The sequence below is a fragment of the Lepidochelys olivacea genome (genome assembly GCF_965140295.1).
Source record: "Lepidochelys olivacea isolate rLepOli2 genome assembly, chromosome: 8".
Taxonomy (NCBI): Eukaryota; Metazoa; Chordata; order Testudines; family Cheloniidae; genus Lepidochelys; species Lepidochelys olivacea.
This window is the reverse complement of record NC_140418.1, coordinates 980,098-993,132: the sequence shown is the minus strand read 5'-3', so window position 1 is coordinate 993,132 and position 13,035 is coordinate 980,098. Positions and strand designations below refer to the sequence as shown.

The 13,035-nt window shown below is 62.3% G+C and overlaps 2 protein-coding genes across 2 annotated transcripts; one reads left to right on the top strand and one right to left on the bottom strand.

Moving 5' to 3' along the window:
- Positions 1 to 1,235: 1,235 nt before the first annotated feature.
- RAB24 (RAB24, member RAS oncogene family) lies at positions 1,236 to 9,254 on the bottom strand. Its single transcript, XM_084636353.1, has 9 exons — positions 9,147 to 9,254; positions 7,266 to 7,552; positions 6,648 to 6,716; positions 6,238 to 6,316; positions 5,621 to 5,688; positions 5,027 to 5,126; positions 3,653 to 3,703; positions 2,956 to 3,018; positions 1,236 to 1,722 (listed from the first exon to the last, which is right to left on the bottom strand). Exons 2-9 carry the CDS (start codon positions 7,380 to 7,382, stop codon positions 1,658 to 1,660), a joined length of 612 nt encoding a protein of 203 aa, XP_084492479.1. The 5' UTR covers positions 7,383 to 7,552; positions 9,147 to 9,254; the 3' UTR covers positions 1,236 to 1,657.
- Positions 9,255 to 9,292: 38 nt separating this feature from the next.
- Positions 9,293 to 12,199, top strand: PRELID1 (PRELI domain containing 1). Its single transcript, XM_084636352.1, has 5 exons — positions 9,293 to 9,458; positions 10,472 to 10,697; positions 10,829 to 10,942; positions 11,105 to 11,183; positions 11,876 to 12,199. The coding sequence occupies exons 1-5, from the start codon at positions 9,367 to 9,369 to the stop codon at positions 12,013 to 12,015; spliced, it is 651 nt and encodes a 216-aa protein (XP_084492478.1). The 5' UTR covers positions 9,293 to 9,366; the 3' UTR covers positions 12,016 to 12,199.
- The last annotated feature ends 836 nt before the right edge of the window (positions 12,200 to 13,035 follow it).

The window sequence follows — 13,035 nt, the reverse complement described above, 5'->3', positions numbered from 1 at the left end:
AGCACTTCCCGGTGCTCACGGGGTGCCTTGGGCCCCGCCTCCATCTCAGGAAGAAATGTTCAAGTGCCTGAGAAGACCGCTCAGGTTGTACTGACACCACCATTACCCATTTGGGGGGTGGGGTGGCAGGTCTGCAGTGTTTACAAAGCAGCATCGTGGGAGTGTATATGGGCCTTTTTCGGGAAGATTGGCTGATCAAGAACAGTGCTGGGTATGTGGAAAGGAATTGAGATCCTGGTGTGTGCGCTGAAGTAAGCATGGACCACTAATCTCCACGCTTGCTCCCCGGAGCCAAGCCACGGGCAGAAGTCCCTTTGGCCAGAGAGCCTCAAAGGTTTTGAATTGGCTCACAAGCTTCAGAATGCTCTCTAGCTGAAGGCAGCACTAAGGGCCTGTCCTGAGGGTTTGCTGCAGCCTGACATGGAAACCAGTCAAGAAAGTCTTATCTATGGTACTGGAAGGAACAGGCAGAGCTTGGGATAAATGAGGTGACCTGATCCTCTCTCTACTTTTGCTTAAAGCTGAGGCTGATTTTATTCTCCAGTGCACTTATCCAGTGAGAAACTTGAGAGCCAGTTCCCAGAGGCACCAGACTGGCTCACCTACACTGGGAGGGAAATGTCTAAGCTGGTATCCTGCATTTCACCACCACCACATCAGACCCAGGCTCCCACCACCTGTTGTCATAAGGCTAAGATCAGTCCTGAGTGGCTGGAGCTGCGTATTGTGGCAAGAGAGCACTGGGCCAGTCCTGGGCTTCTGTAAGCCAGCCAGGGGCAGGAAGTGGTGAAGGGGGCAGAGAGCTGTGAATCAGCCCAGCTGCCCTCCGGGTCAGTTCAGGCACCGCTTCTTCCAAGGGAGGGACAGATTTCAAGCTCTTCAGAGCCTTTGACTAAGCATCTCTACTGACTGAACTCGGCCTGGCTGTGGTGCAAGTCCAGAGGCGCCAGGGAACAGAGGAAGCTAGAGAGGCACAACAGTAACACAAATCACAGAGGGAGCTGGGGAGGGTTGGTCCCTCCTCAGGGACAGCTGCAGTGAGCTGGAGGAGGGTGAAAACCTTGGGCCTGGGAGCCATGTCCTCATGCTACAGTAGGGGGTGCAGGTTCCTGGCCAGCTGCTGCTGAAGGGACACATTCCTCCCTCCTGTGGCAGGTACATCTCCACAGTCACAGGTCCCAAAGCACCAGCTCTGTCAGCCCTGGCTTCCCCAAGAACACCCAACGGGCCTCATGGACCACAATGCACTTTATTTACACTTGTATAACTTAATAGAAGCCATTGAAGTAACCTCCAAAGAATCAGACAACATATCCCATGGAACACATTGGCCACAGCTACACATGACCTGAGCTGCAAGGAGCCAGCTGGGGAAAGCAGCTATTCCAAACACTCTTCACTAATGTGCAGGCACCTGGTGTCCGTCACAAGGCAGCAGAGTCCTGCCAAAAGTGGAACAGAGTCGGTCTCTCCTCTAGGACCACAGCAGCTTTGCTTGTCAAGTCCCATGGAGGGGAGAGCCAGGCGCGGGGATCCCGTACTCCAGGGTGCCAGGCATTCCCTACAGCTTACATACAGCAGGCAGAAAACAAACAGTCCGAAGAGCAGGACCTGCTACCCCAGCAGGCTGGCTTTATTTTGGCAGCAGGAGGTGCGTTCAGTGGTGGCAGCAGCTGTAGAAGTAGGTGCTGTTCTTCTGGCTCAGGTCTACGCCTTCACCCTCTGAAAAGAGAAGACGAGTGAAAGGGGGCTGCTGCCTCTTCTGTGCCCCGCTCAGCTGGATGCTCGGTTTCAGCCCACAGAATCAGTAGCCACCATTCCAGCCTGTTTGCCAGCCCTTTTACTAAACTAAGGACATGACGGTGGGTGCCAGGTTGCGCCAGACAGAGCTTAGGGCAGACATACAAGTGGAACCGGTCTTAGAATCCATTTCTCTAATCACAGCCCCTTGAATCAGGGAGCCCTCAAACTAAAGAACAATCCTGCAGGGTTTCCTGCTGATCTTTTGGGTTAGGCCCCGGTGGCCCATGCCCAGGAACATGCCTGCCTGCTTCCTCTTCCACACCAGCCCCCCTCCCAGGGCTGAGGAACGCATGGCCGAGCGCACCCACTGGGCAGGGCAGGGCAGGAGCGAGACCTGCCCGTAGAGCACGGGATAGGAAATGCAACTGACCCAACAAAAACTAAAGAGAAGTGTTTCTCTCCAGCCTTTCTGCTCTAGTCACCCTGGAACAGATGGAAATGGGATTTTCAAGTTGACAGCAGCCCTTTAAAATTCCAGCTAACTAGGAGCTCATCCTGCCAGCACCGTCCTCCATGGCACATGCCCCCTTCACCGTCAGACACCAACCTGTTCTCCCTGGCGCAGGCCCTGGGGCAATCCATCGTTCCCTGCACCCCAGTACACACAGGAGTCTTGCTCTCGTGTGCACTGGTGACTCTCCAGCAGCGTGTGGGGACATCAGTCCCTGCTAACAGATGGAGGCGAAGGGGGAGCCAGCACCCCCTGCCCCATCTCCCTGAAGCCCAGCACCACTGCTGCGAGCTGTGCTGATGGTGCAATGAAGGCTGCGTCCCTGCATCTCACCTCGGAGCCTCAGCAGAAGCAGCAAATGAAGAAAATGGGTCTGGAACAGCAGGGACCTGCTGCAGCACTGAGAACAGATCCTGCAGGGACTCTGGGGGAAGCCGCAGCCGGGCCGCCACTCCTTGCACGCCGGCAGATCAGAAAACACCCCACCTCTGAACCACCACGACCCTTGCGAGGGAGCAAACGCCCTGAACGTAGGCCTGGGCTGAACTGGGAGCATTAACGAAGGGGAAGTGCCATCCGTGGGCTCCCCTCAGGCAGCATGACAAACCCACCCCAGCTGGAGAATGAGCGGAAAGGTTTCACTCCCACTGACTCAGCTGGCGCGTGGGTCGCAAGGCAGCGGGTCCTGTCCTGCCACTCACCTGTCATCACCTGGAAGGCCATGAGCTGGACATAATCCTCAGCCACCTTCTGAAACAGCTCGTCTGGGACAGGAAGGGGAGAATGAGGGCTTCCGCCGCACTCCTAGCACAAACTGCAGTGGGGCCGGGCTCCCAGGAGGAGACTGTTCCCCAGTGTGGGGCGTTGATGAGAAGCCCTGGGTAGCAGGCTGGGGCAGGGCAGACAGCCTGCTGCAGGGAACTTCACTTGAGCCACTGCACTCACCCTCCAGCACTAGAGGAGTGGGGCAGAATCTGCTTCACCACGGAGGGAGCCAAAGGGGCCAGGGCCAGGTGTGACCCACACCTGCCTTCTCCTGTAATGCTTATGTGCAGCCCAGGGTCCCAGCATGGAGCCCAGCCAGTGCATGGCATTATGGGACTTGTGGTCTCCACAGCCTGCTCCCTGCATTAGTCCTGATAGGACAGACAAGTAATTATGCTGAACTTCTTCCCACTCCTGGTCAGCAGGCGCTCTGCTCCCCTCCCCTCCCCTCCCTGGCATTGCTCTCCCACTAACCCCGTCAGCAGCCAGCTCCCGAGCACACCTTGGGGTGGGTGCACAGGACATCTTTAGGTAGGAAGATGGCCAAGACAGCGATCCCCTAACCTGTACGGCCACCCCCGCAGCCTGCTGTGGCTGCTGCTGTTGTCCAGGCACCCACCAGAGGCAACTCACCGACGCTCTGGCCTGTCTTACTGGAGGTTTCGAAGAGCTCAGCCTTAATCTCTGCAACACAAACAGGTTAGTGCCAGAGGGTGCCTGTGTTGTGTGCATCAGGGCTAGTGGCAGTGGGGGGGAGGCTCCCCGCCGCCGCCCCCAGGATTCCTCCTGGTAACCACCCTGAAGCAAGGGCTGCTGCCAGAGTCACAAAGGCAGCCAGCAGGCAGAACAAGCTGGCTCCAGCCCCTCCGCAAGGACAGGAAGTGCCGCTTCTGCCCAGCTCCTCACCACACCCTAGCTGGCTTGGTGCAACTTGTCAGCACTATCTCCCACCAGCCGGCATACTGACCAGCCCAAGACTCTTCTGTGGGTGGGGACATGCTCTGAACTTGGCACAGCGTGGGCAGGGCACAGGCTCAGCACTGAGCAGCTCCCACTGTGACATTCCCAGCTCCTGCTTAATTCCCCCTAAGGGTGTGGGAAAACTAACGGCAAATCAAGCCAAGACCTTCCCTTTCATAGAATATCAGGGTTGGAAGGGACCTCAGGAGGTCATCTAGTCCAACCCCCTGCTCAAAGCAGGACCAACCCCAACTAAATCAGTCAAGCCGGGCCTTAAAAACCTCAAAGGAAGGAGATTCCACCACCTCCCTAGGTAACCCCTTCCAGTGCTTCACCACCCTCCCAGTGAAAGTGTTTCCTAATATCCAACCTAGACCTTCCCCACTGCAACGTGAGACCATTACTTCTTGTTCTGTCATCTGCTATCACTGAGAACAGCCGAGCTCCATCCTCTCTGGAACCCCCCTTCAGGTAGTTGAAGGCTGCTATCAAATCCCCCCTCATTCTCCTCTTCTGCAGACTAAACAAGCCCAGTTCCCTCAGCCTTTCCTCGTAAGTCATGTGCTCCGGCCCCCTGATCATTTTCGTTGCCCTCTGCTGGACGCTTTCCAATTTATCCACATCCCTTCTGTCGTGTGGGGCCCAAAACTGGACCCAGTACTCCAGATGTGGCCTCACCAGTGCTGAATAGAGGAGAATAATCACGTCCCTCGATCTGCTGGCAATGCTCCTACTAATGAAGTCCACTATGCCATTGGCCTTCTTGGCAACAAGGGCACACTGCCGACTCCTATCCAGCTTCTCGTCCTTTCATCTCCCCTCGGCTCCAGCTCTGCAGGTGAACACTGGCTCCCCTGTTGATACTGGCCAGAGCCAAAGACTCTGCCCGCTGAGCTGGACTAACGTGCTAGGCGGCCAGCACCTGACTGGCATAAACGGAAGCTAAGAGCAGAGCACGGTGGGGTGGTGCTTGCCTCCCCTGGAGCGCGAGGGTGACAGGGAGCAGCAGGGCAGAGCCGTGTGCTCCCAGGACAGGCAGAGACGTACCATCTGCGTAATCCTGCACATCATGGAAGTCAATGCCCCGCTTCTTCCTGTCCTCTTCCAACAGGTCGCTCTTGGTGCCACACAGATAGATCCGGCAGTTCTGGAGCAAGGAGAGAACAGGGCAGTCATCCGTGCAGAGACTGCTCAGAGAGAACAGCTTACAGGCACCCCTAGGAAACCCCCCATGCATGCACTCTCCCCAAGCACGCTTCCCACACAAGCCACAATCACCTTGCCGCATCCACCACAAGGCCTTGCCCCCGCTCGGTCACATACTGACCCCCATACAGGCGTATGCAGACTGCCCCGGTGCGCCCGCACACCCACTGCCTGGAGCACAGCACCTGTGTGCAGTGAGTCTCCAACCCTAGCCTGAGGCAGACACCCCCGCCAGCAGAAGGACAGGTAGGGAAGCCCCAAGCCTTATGCTGGGCTGAGTGCGGTGGGGCTCTCACTGCCCTGGCCACTTCTGGAACCAGCTGCTCAAAGGAAGGAAAATCCCTCCAACTGTTCACCCACGCAGCGTCTCCAGAAGGAAAGCGTGAACTAACCCCCCCGCCCAGAGCTCCAGGCTGGGAGCAGAGAGCAACTCACCTCCTCAAAGTTCTGCAGCTCGGTCACCCAGAACTTAGCTCGCTGAAAGCTGCTGCTATCTGTGAGATCTAGGAGATGAGAGAAGTCAGCCCCTGCCCTGCCCAGTGCATTCTCCACAGCTAGCCGCGCCCCAAGCCGCGGCCTGCCCTGTGCCTGCAGGGAGTGCAGCAAGACCCCCAACCAGCAAGAACAGAGGCCTCGGGGAGGAGTCATTCCGCTCAGAGTTGAACACAGCTTCGGCAGCCCTGGAGACCCCCTCTCAGGTAGTCAGAAAGCTGCCTCGATGCTGGGGGTGTGGGAAGGTGCCACCCTCCACCCTGGTATCTGAGCCCCTCCTTGTGTTTAGTGTAACATTGAAAATTTCCCCTTCCAGGAATTAAAGAAATAGACAGGAGCTAGCAGCATACTGCCAGGGGCCTCTGCCTTCGCTGCTCAGACGGGCTGGGAGTGGATTGCCTCATTTCCTACAGAGGGAGCTCCCTCAGGGCCTGGTGGGCCAGCCCCTCTCCTCACTACAGACTAGTGCCAACGCACGCTCTGGGGTGAGGAGCACCTTGCCAGGTGCTGGGAATAGCATGGCTGCAGGGACAGCCAGGCGCCCTGGGCAAAGCCCTTACCATAACACACAATGGCAGCTCTGGCCCCTCGGTAGTATATCCGACTCATGGCCTCGTACCGCTCCGACCCAGCTGTGTCCTAGGAAGAACAATAGACAAGTCATCGCTTTCCATGCCCCATGGGTGAGAGCCCCAGCCTGGCTCTGTGCCTCCCGCCCAGCCAGGGAGTGCCCAGCCAAGCTGAGGCACCAGCAACAAGAGAACAGGGACAGTTACCCGAGCTAGGACTTAGAGATGGCCACGGGAGAAGCCAGCTGCTCAATGGCACTCCATGCAGAGCCCCCGGCTGCCAGGGCACCCTTTCCCACAGCAGTTTCCAATCCGAAAGTGGGGAAAGGCCCACAGGTTTCTAAGCACCTAGAGCTGTGGGCTTCTGGCAAGGTCGTGAAGCCGTTTCAGATCAGACTTACCCAGATCCCCAAGGTTACTGTCCGGCCCCCAACGGACATCACTTTGGCCACAAACGCAGCCCCGATCGTCTAAACAGAAACAGAAGGGATGGACGCAGCAGTTCGCTCAGCATTTCCTGGTCCCTCAGGCTTCGCCTCTCAGCTTGCCCATCCCAAGCACCCCGTAGAGGGACAGTGGGTTTTACGAGTCCCAGCCAGTCTCCCTACCAGCCAACTCCCTCGCCCAAGCTCATTTGCACTAGGTGTCGTGTGACTCTTTGGACAGTTCCCCTTTGTTTCTAGTCGTGGCCACTGATTCTCAAGCACTGATCCAAGGGGCTTGGATGTGTTTGGGCTATAAACAAAACCTTCAGCTGGAATTTCAAACGAGTCTTTGCAAAGCTTTCTACCTGTAGGCAAGAAGAGCCAGGCTGTGGGGTGAGGGGCCAGATGCAGCCAGGGAGCCAGACCTGCCTCCAGAGACCTGGCCAATGTTCTGCTCCCAGTTGCTGGCATCCCAGCTGCCTTGTGATAATTATCAAGGTCCCCTTTAGCCATTCGAGTCCCCATGAGTGGGGCGGGCAGCCTGCCTCCTCCCAGGGGGATCCCCGAGGCAGCTTGGGCAGAGGGCATGCTTACGTTTTGATAGGGTCCAACGAGGAAGCGGTTGTGGACATATCTCTCCACCAGGCTGGTCTTGCCCACGTACTCCTTCCCCAGCATTACTACTTTGACATCCACACGCTGCCCACTCATTCTCCAGCCACTGCCAGCCTGGGCCCGAGCCAAGAGCTTCCCTCTGGTGCCTGCCGCTGGATCCCAGGCCCCCTTCGCGAGCTCACTCTACCTGCCTTAGCGAGAGAGCCGGCCAGTGCCGGGGCGCCGTACGCAGCCAAGGAAAGAGAGAGTCAAGCGGAGAATTTCACCTGCAGCAAGGAGACACCAAGGAAGGGACGAGCTGACGCTACAGACCGTGGGCAGGAAACCGCTGCCTTTGCCAAGCCAGCTATAGCCTCCTGCATGGCGACAGCCGCAGGCCCATGGAAGCCACAGGCTGGGCGGCCACGGGGCACTCGCCGAAGAGCAAGGAGCTGTGCAACGCAGGGCCCTGGCCACCCGCAGCACCGACATCACGGGCTCCGCTCGGGGCCCCGAGGCTGCCGTACAGCTCAGGGGAAGGCGGCAACCAAGAATCCCGGGGCTCAGAAACTGCACGAGGGAGTCCTGGGCCGCACGGCGGGCGGGCAGCCAAGGGGCTGGGGAGCAACAACCAAACCGTACGGGGGGCGGGGGGGAGCAGAGCAGGAGCCGGGGGGTCATGGGGGTGGCATGGGAGCAGAGGAAGCTGAGGGGAGGAGCCTGACGAGGAGCTCGGGTGCAGGGGGGGAGAGAACCGGAGACAGGAGTCTGGGGGACCGGTAGGGGGGAGTCATGGGGTGGGAGGGAGCCTGGGGTGGACAGGGGGCTGAGAGTGGAGCCGGGGGCGGGGGGGCCTGATAGGGCCTGGGGGCTCCCAAGCGGGTGGGAGCCAGGGGGCTGTAGGCAGAGTGGGGGGGCCCAGGGGGTCTGCGGGCGGAGTCGGGGGGGGGGCCCGGGAGGGGGCCTGGGGAAGGAGCCGGGGGGGTCCCGGGGGAAGGGTCCGGGGGGGCTGCGGCCGGAGCCGGGGGGGGGTCCGGGGAAGGAGCCGGGGGGGGGCTGCGGGCGGAGCCGGGGGGGGGCTGCGGGCGGAGCCGGGGGGGTTCCGGGAGGGGCTGAGGGCGGAGCCGGGGGGGGGGTCCCGGGAGGGGCTGCAGCCGGAGCCGGGGGGGGGGTCCCGGGAGGGGTCCCGGGGAAGGAGCCGGGGGGGGTCCCGGGAGGGGTCCCGGGGAAGGAGCCGGGGGGGGCCAGGGGGGGCCGGGGGGGCTGCGGGCGGAGCCGGGGGGGGGTCCCGGGAGGGGTCCCGGGGAAGGAGCCGGGGGGGCTGCGGCCGGAGCCGGGGGGGGGGGTCCCGGGAGGGGTCCCGGGGAAGGAGCCGGGGGGGCTGCGGCCGGAGCCGGGGGGGGGGTCCCGGGAGGGGTGCGGGGAAGGAGCTGGGGGGGGGCCCGGGGGGGCTGCGGCCGGAGCCGGGGGGGGCCCGGGGGGGCTGCGGGCGGAGCCGGGGGGGGGTCCCGGGGGGGCTGCGGGCGGAGCCGGGGGGGGGTCCCGGGAGGGGGCCCGGGGAAGGAGCCGGGGGGGGTCCCGGGAGGAGGCGGCTGCGGCCGGAGCCAGGGGGGGCCGGGGGGGCTGCGGGCGGAGCCGGGGGGGGGTCCCGGGAGGGGTCCCGGGGAAGGAGCCGGGGGGGCTGCGGCCGGAGCCGGGGGGGGGGTCCCGGGAGGGGTGCGGGGAAGGAGCTGGGGGGGGCCCGGGGGGGCTGCGGCCGGAGCCGGGGGGGCTGCGGCCGGAGCCGGGGGGGGTCCCGGGGAAGGAGCTGGGGGGGGCCCGGGGGGGCTGCGGCCGGAGCCGGGGGGGGGTCCCGGTCGGAAGGCCCCGCTCCCGGCTCACCTCGGCCGCATGGTGCCCGCGGCCCCGGAACCCGCGGCCCGTCTCGGCGCTCGGCGCTGCGGGCCGCTCCCGGCTGCACTGGGGGGCGGGGCCGGGGGCGGGGCTCCGGGGACCGGAAGTGCGCGCGGGGCGGGAGGCGGAAGCGGGCGAGCGCGCGGCCTGTCCCGGAAGCGGCTGCCGCGTCCCCCCCCCGCGGGGCGCCGGGCGGGGCGGCGAGCCCATGGGGAAGCACTGCGCGAGCCTGGGCGTCCTCCGCGGGCCCTGGGACCAAGTGTTCGCCGCCTTCTGGCAGCGCTACCCGAACCCCTACAGGTGAGCGCCCCCCCCGCGGGCACCCCGACCCCCCCCCGCGGGACCCCCCCGCCCCGGGACCCCCCACTCCCCCCGCCAGCCCCCGCGGGACCCGGACCCCCCCACGGGCACCCCCCCGCCACGTGACCCCCCGCGGCACCGGGACCCCCCCGCAGGCACCCCGACACCCCCGCGGGACCCCAACACCCCCCTGGCACCAGGACCACACCACCACCCCCCCCCGGCACTCCGACCCCCCGCGGCACCCCCTGCCCCGTGACCCCCCACTTCCCCCGCCACCCCCCGCGGGACCCCGACCCCCGCCACTGGCACCCCGCCACTCCCCCGCACCACCCTGACCCCCCCTGGGGGACCCCGACCCCCCCGCACCCCCCCCCGGCACCAGGACCACACCACCCCCGCCCCGTGACCCCCGCCACCCCCCGCGGGACCCCGACCCCCCCCACGGGCACCCCACCACCCCCCCGCACCACCCCGACCCCCCCCGCGGCACCCCCCCGCCCCGTGACCCCCCGCGGGACCCCGACCCCCCCCCCGCACCACCCCGACCCCCCCACACACACCACCACCACCCCCCGGCACCGGGCTGATGCTGACACAGCTTCGCTCCCCTGGAATTTCTGTGAAATGAAAACCGAATGATTAAATGCCCAGGGCCTCTCCGTCAGCAAAGAGCACCCCAGCAGCACAGCACAGCACACCTGGCCCCGTTCTGGGGCCTGGGGTCAGTACTGCGGAGGAGGAAAGAGTGCTTTTGAATCACCCACACGGCTACATCTAGTCCTGCTTTGGGGCCAGTACTGACCCCTAGGGGAGAGCGCCTCCTACTGACTCGTCTACACGCTCCCTGCTGCACCCTGTTTTGCTTGGGTGTCTCCCATTCACATAGTGACCCAGCACTAGCCATGCTCAGCAACCAGGATCTGACTGGCTCCCAGCACAGACCGCTGGGGGACAGGAGGCACAGACTTAAGCCTGACATCCATCCTCCTCCCCTTGCCTGTCTCACCCAGCAAACATGTCCTGACAGAAGACATTGTGCACCGGGAGGTGACAGCGGACCAGAAGCTGCTCTCCAGGCGGCTCCTGACCAAGACCAACAGGATGCCGCGGTGGGCAGAGCGCTTCTTTCCTGCTAACGTCGCCCACTCTGTGTACATCCTGGAAGATTCCATTGTGGACCCGCAGAACCGAACCATGACCACGTACACCTGGAACATTAATCATGCACGTCTTATGGTGAGTGGCAAGGGCAGCAAGCAGTGAACCGGACCACAAACGCTCCTTCACCCCAGAGCCATCTGGTCCCCTCAGTCCAGGGTGCCTGGGCAGTGGGAGCACTGAGCTGATGCTGCTGTCATCTCCTGCAGGTGGTGGAGGAGTGCTGTGTTTACTGTGTGAACCCAGAGAACAGCAGCTGGACTGAAGTCAAACGGGAAGCATGGGTCTCCTCCAGCCTGTTTGGCGTCTCCCGAGCCATCCAGGTGAGTGGCTGCCATGTTCAGTGCATCCCCAGAAGCCTGATACACCCTGATGCTGCAAGCACCAGCCCTGTGGCCGATAGAGGCTGATTCTATTGGGTGCTTAGTTTGCAGCCCACAGGGACCCCCATGGTACAGGGACAACTCCGGTCTCTCTTGTTGCAGGAGTTTGGCCTGGCCAGGTTCAAGAGCAACGTGACCAAGAGCACCAGGGGTTTTGAATACGTGTTAGCTAAAATGCAAGGTGAGTGCCTTGGCCTCTGGGGACAGGCGGGGCCTGCACTGGCAGCAGGTGGGTCTGGGGATGGCAACGTGATTTTCCAGCCAAGTGTTGTTAATGATGTCACAGCCCTGCAGCCACCTCTGGATTGCAGCTGCCCTCACCTCCCCCTGTGGGAGCTGGCCCGGTCCCCAGCCACACATCCCTGAACATTTCTCTGCACCCCCCCTCGGGGGGCACATCCCACAGTTTGGGGACCTCTGTTCTAGTGGGGTTAGCAGCTGGCCTGCAGCAAGGTGTGGGGAGGGTGGTTAAAAGGGCTCCCTGTGCTCAGGAGGTGGGTGAGAGGTTCCAGCAGTGTCAAGTAGGCGTGCGCTGCACCCACTAACCCACTGGGAGGCAGCCTGCCATCCGCAGCCTAATGAGGCACCTGGCCTGTGCCGCCAGGTCTCCTCCCTGCTGCAAACCCTGAGGCTACACAGGGCATGCTCTAAGCAGATGCTATTGAAGCCAATAAAGGAACTGGCGCACACCCTGTTGTGCCAGGACACTGGCTCCAGCCCCAAAGAGGCTGTGACTGCTTGTATCAGCCTGTTACCCAAGAGCAAGAGGAACCTTTCTATCAGGGCTGCAGCCCTCTGAGATCCTGGGCTATGGGGAGTGCAGGGGAGGAGCCCTGCTGGGCTACGCAGCTGGGTTACACTTGCTCCTTGTAGGAGAAGCTCCCTCCAAGACGTTGGTGGAGACGGCGAAGGAGGCCACTGAGAAGGCCAAGGAGACAGCCTTAGCAGCCACAGAGAAAGCCAAGGACCTGGCCAGCAAGGCTGCCACCAAGAAGAAGCAGCAGTATGTGTGAGAAGCCAGCCCCCTTTGCTGCTGGCACAAGTGCAGAATAGCACTGGATAGCTCCGTCCCGCACCTCACAGCGGACAGGAGCCTCTCTAGAGTTTATATTTTTTAATTGAAACTGTACAAGTCTGACAATCAGCTGCAGCGAGATCCTTACTAAGGTGTAACTATCATTAAAGAATCTACTTCCACCAGGGGCTGGGCTGGACAATGACAGGCTGGCGGTGCTCTGCACAGGTTCCAGTCGTGGCCTTGGAATGGGGGTGTCTGGCCCCTATCCCCACTGACCCTGCCAGACCAGCAGAGCACTGAGGGACAACCCTGTGGTCCTGACTGGAGCTCTGGCCAGCTGGGACCCACAGCAGCTTCCTGGGGCTGCTGCTTTGCTGAGGCGCAGGCTCTCTAGAGTTGCAGAAACTCCCATGGCAGATGCTCCCTTGCAGCACCTGTGATGGGCAGGCCCCTACCAGAGCTGTCTGCAAAGCAGGGGGAGCCCCATTCCCCACTGGAAGGCAAGCAGCACGCTTGCTTCCCTACTTACAATGAAGGCTTCTCTCTGTTCCGAGGGAGAGCTGGGTTGTCTCCTCCTCCCCTGAGTGCAGTATTTATTGCCCCAGCAGCAGAGCAAGGCGCCCTGGCACAACTCTGCATGCCCCCACAGCAGCAGGCTGCTCCCACTCACAGAGGGTGACTGTCCCCTCTCCCATCCTGGCCCCATCCTGGCAGCTCCAGCCACTTTAGCTATTGGAAACCAGGCCAGGCAGCTCCCTCCCCGTGCCAGCCAGTGAGTTTAGGCCCCCTCGAAGCTGGCCAGGTGTTGCCAGGCTGCACCCCAGGGAGGCCTCAGCCTGGGGGTTTGTCTGGAAAGATGACTGCCAGACTCTGCACACCCCTTGCAGAGCCCTCCCTGCAGGAGCTGTGGCCCAAGGGGGTGGGAGGGCAGGGGCCTTTCCTGCAGGAGGCTCTGCAGCTGTAGCGAGGGGGGCATGCTCTGCTGCGGCAGGCTCTGCAGAAGAAACAATCCTGG

What these genes read in the sequence shown, in the direction of transcription:
- RAB24 (XM_084636353.1), bottom strand. Translation starts at nt 7,382, where the DNA reads ATGAGTGGGCAGCGTGTGGATGTCAAAGTAGTAATGCTGGGGAAGGAG. An exon ending in CAGTAACCTTGGGGATCTGG is followed by an intron (nt 6,317 to 6,647) that starts GTAAGTCTGATC and finishes TGTTCTTCCTAG; the next exon opens with GACACAGCTGGGTCGGAGCG. An exon ending in TAAGACAGGCCAGAGCGTCG is followed by an intron (nt 3,019 to 3,652) that starts GTGAGTTGCCTC and finishes TTCCTGTCCCAG; the next exon opens with ACGAGCTGTTTCAGAAGGTG.
- PRELID1 (XM_084636352.1), top strand. Translation starts at nt 9,367, where the DNA reads ATGGGGAAGCACTGCGCGAGCCTGGGCGTCCTCCGCGGGCCCTGGGAC. An exon ending in TTAATCATGCACGTCTTATG is followed by an intron (nt 10,698 to 10,828) that starts GTGAGTGGCAAG and finishes CATCTCCTGCAG; the next exon opens with GTGGTGGAGGAGTGCTGTGT. An exon ending in GCGTCTCCCGAGCCATCCAG is followed by an intron (nt 10,943 to 11,104) that starts GTGAGTGGCTGC and finishes CTCTTGTTGCAG; the next exon opens with GAGTTTGGCCTGGCCAGGTT.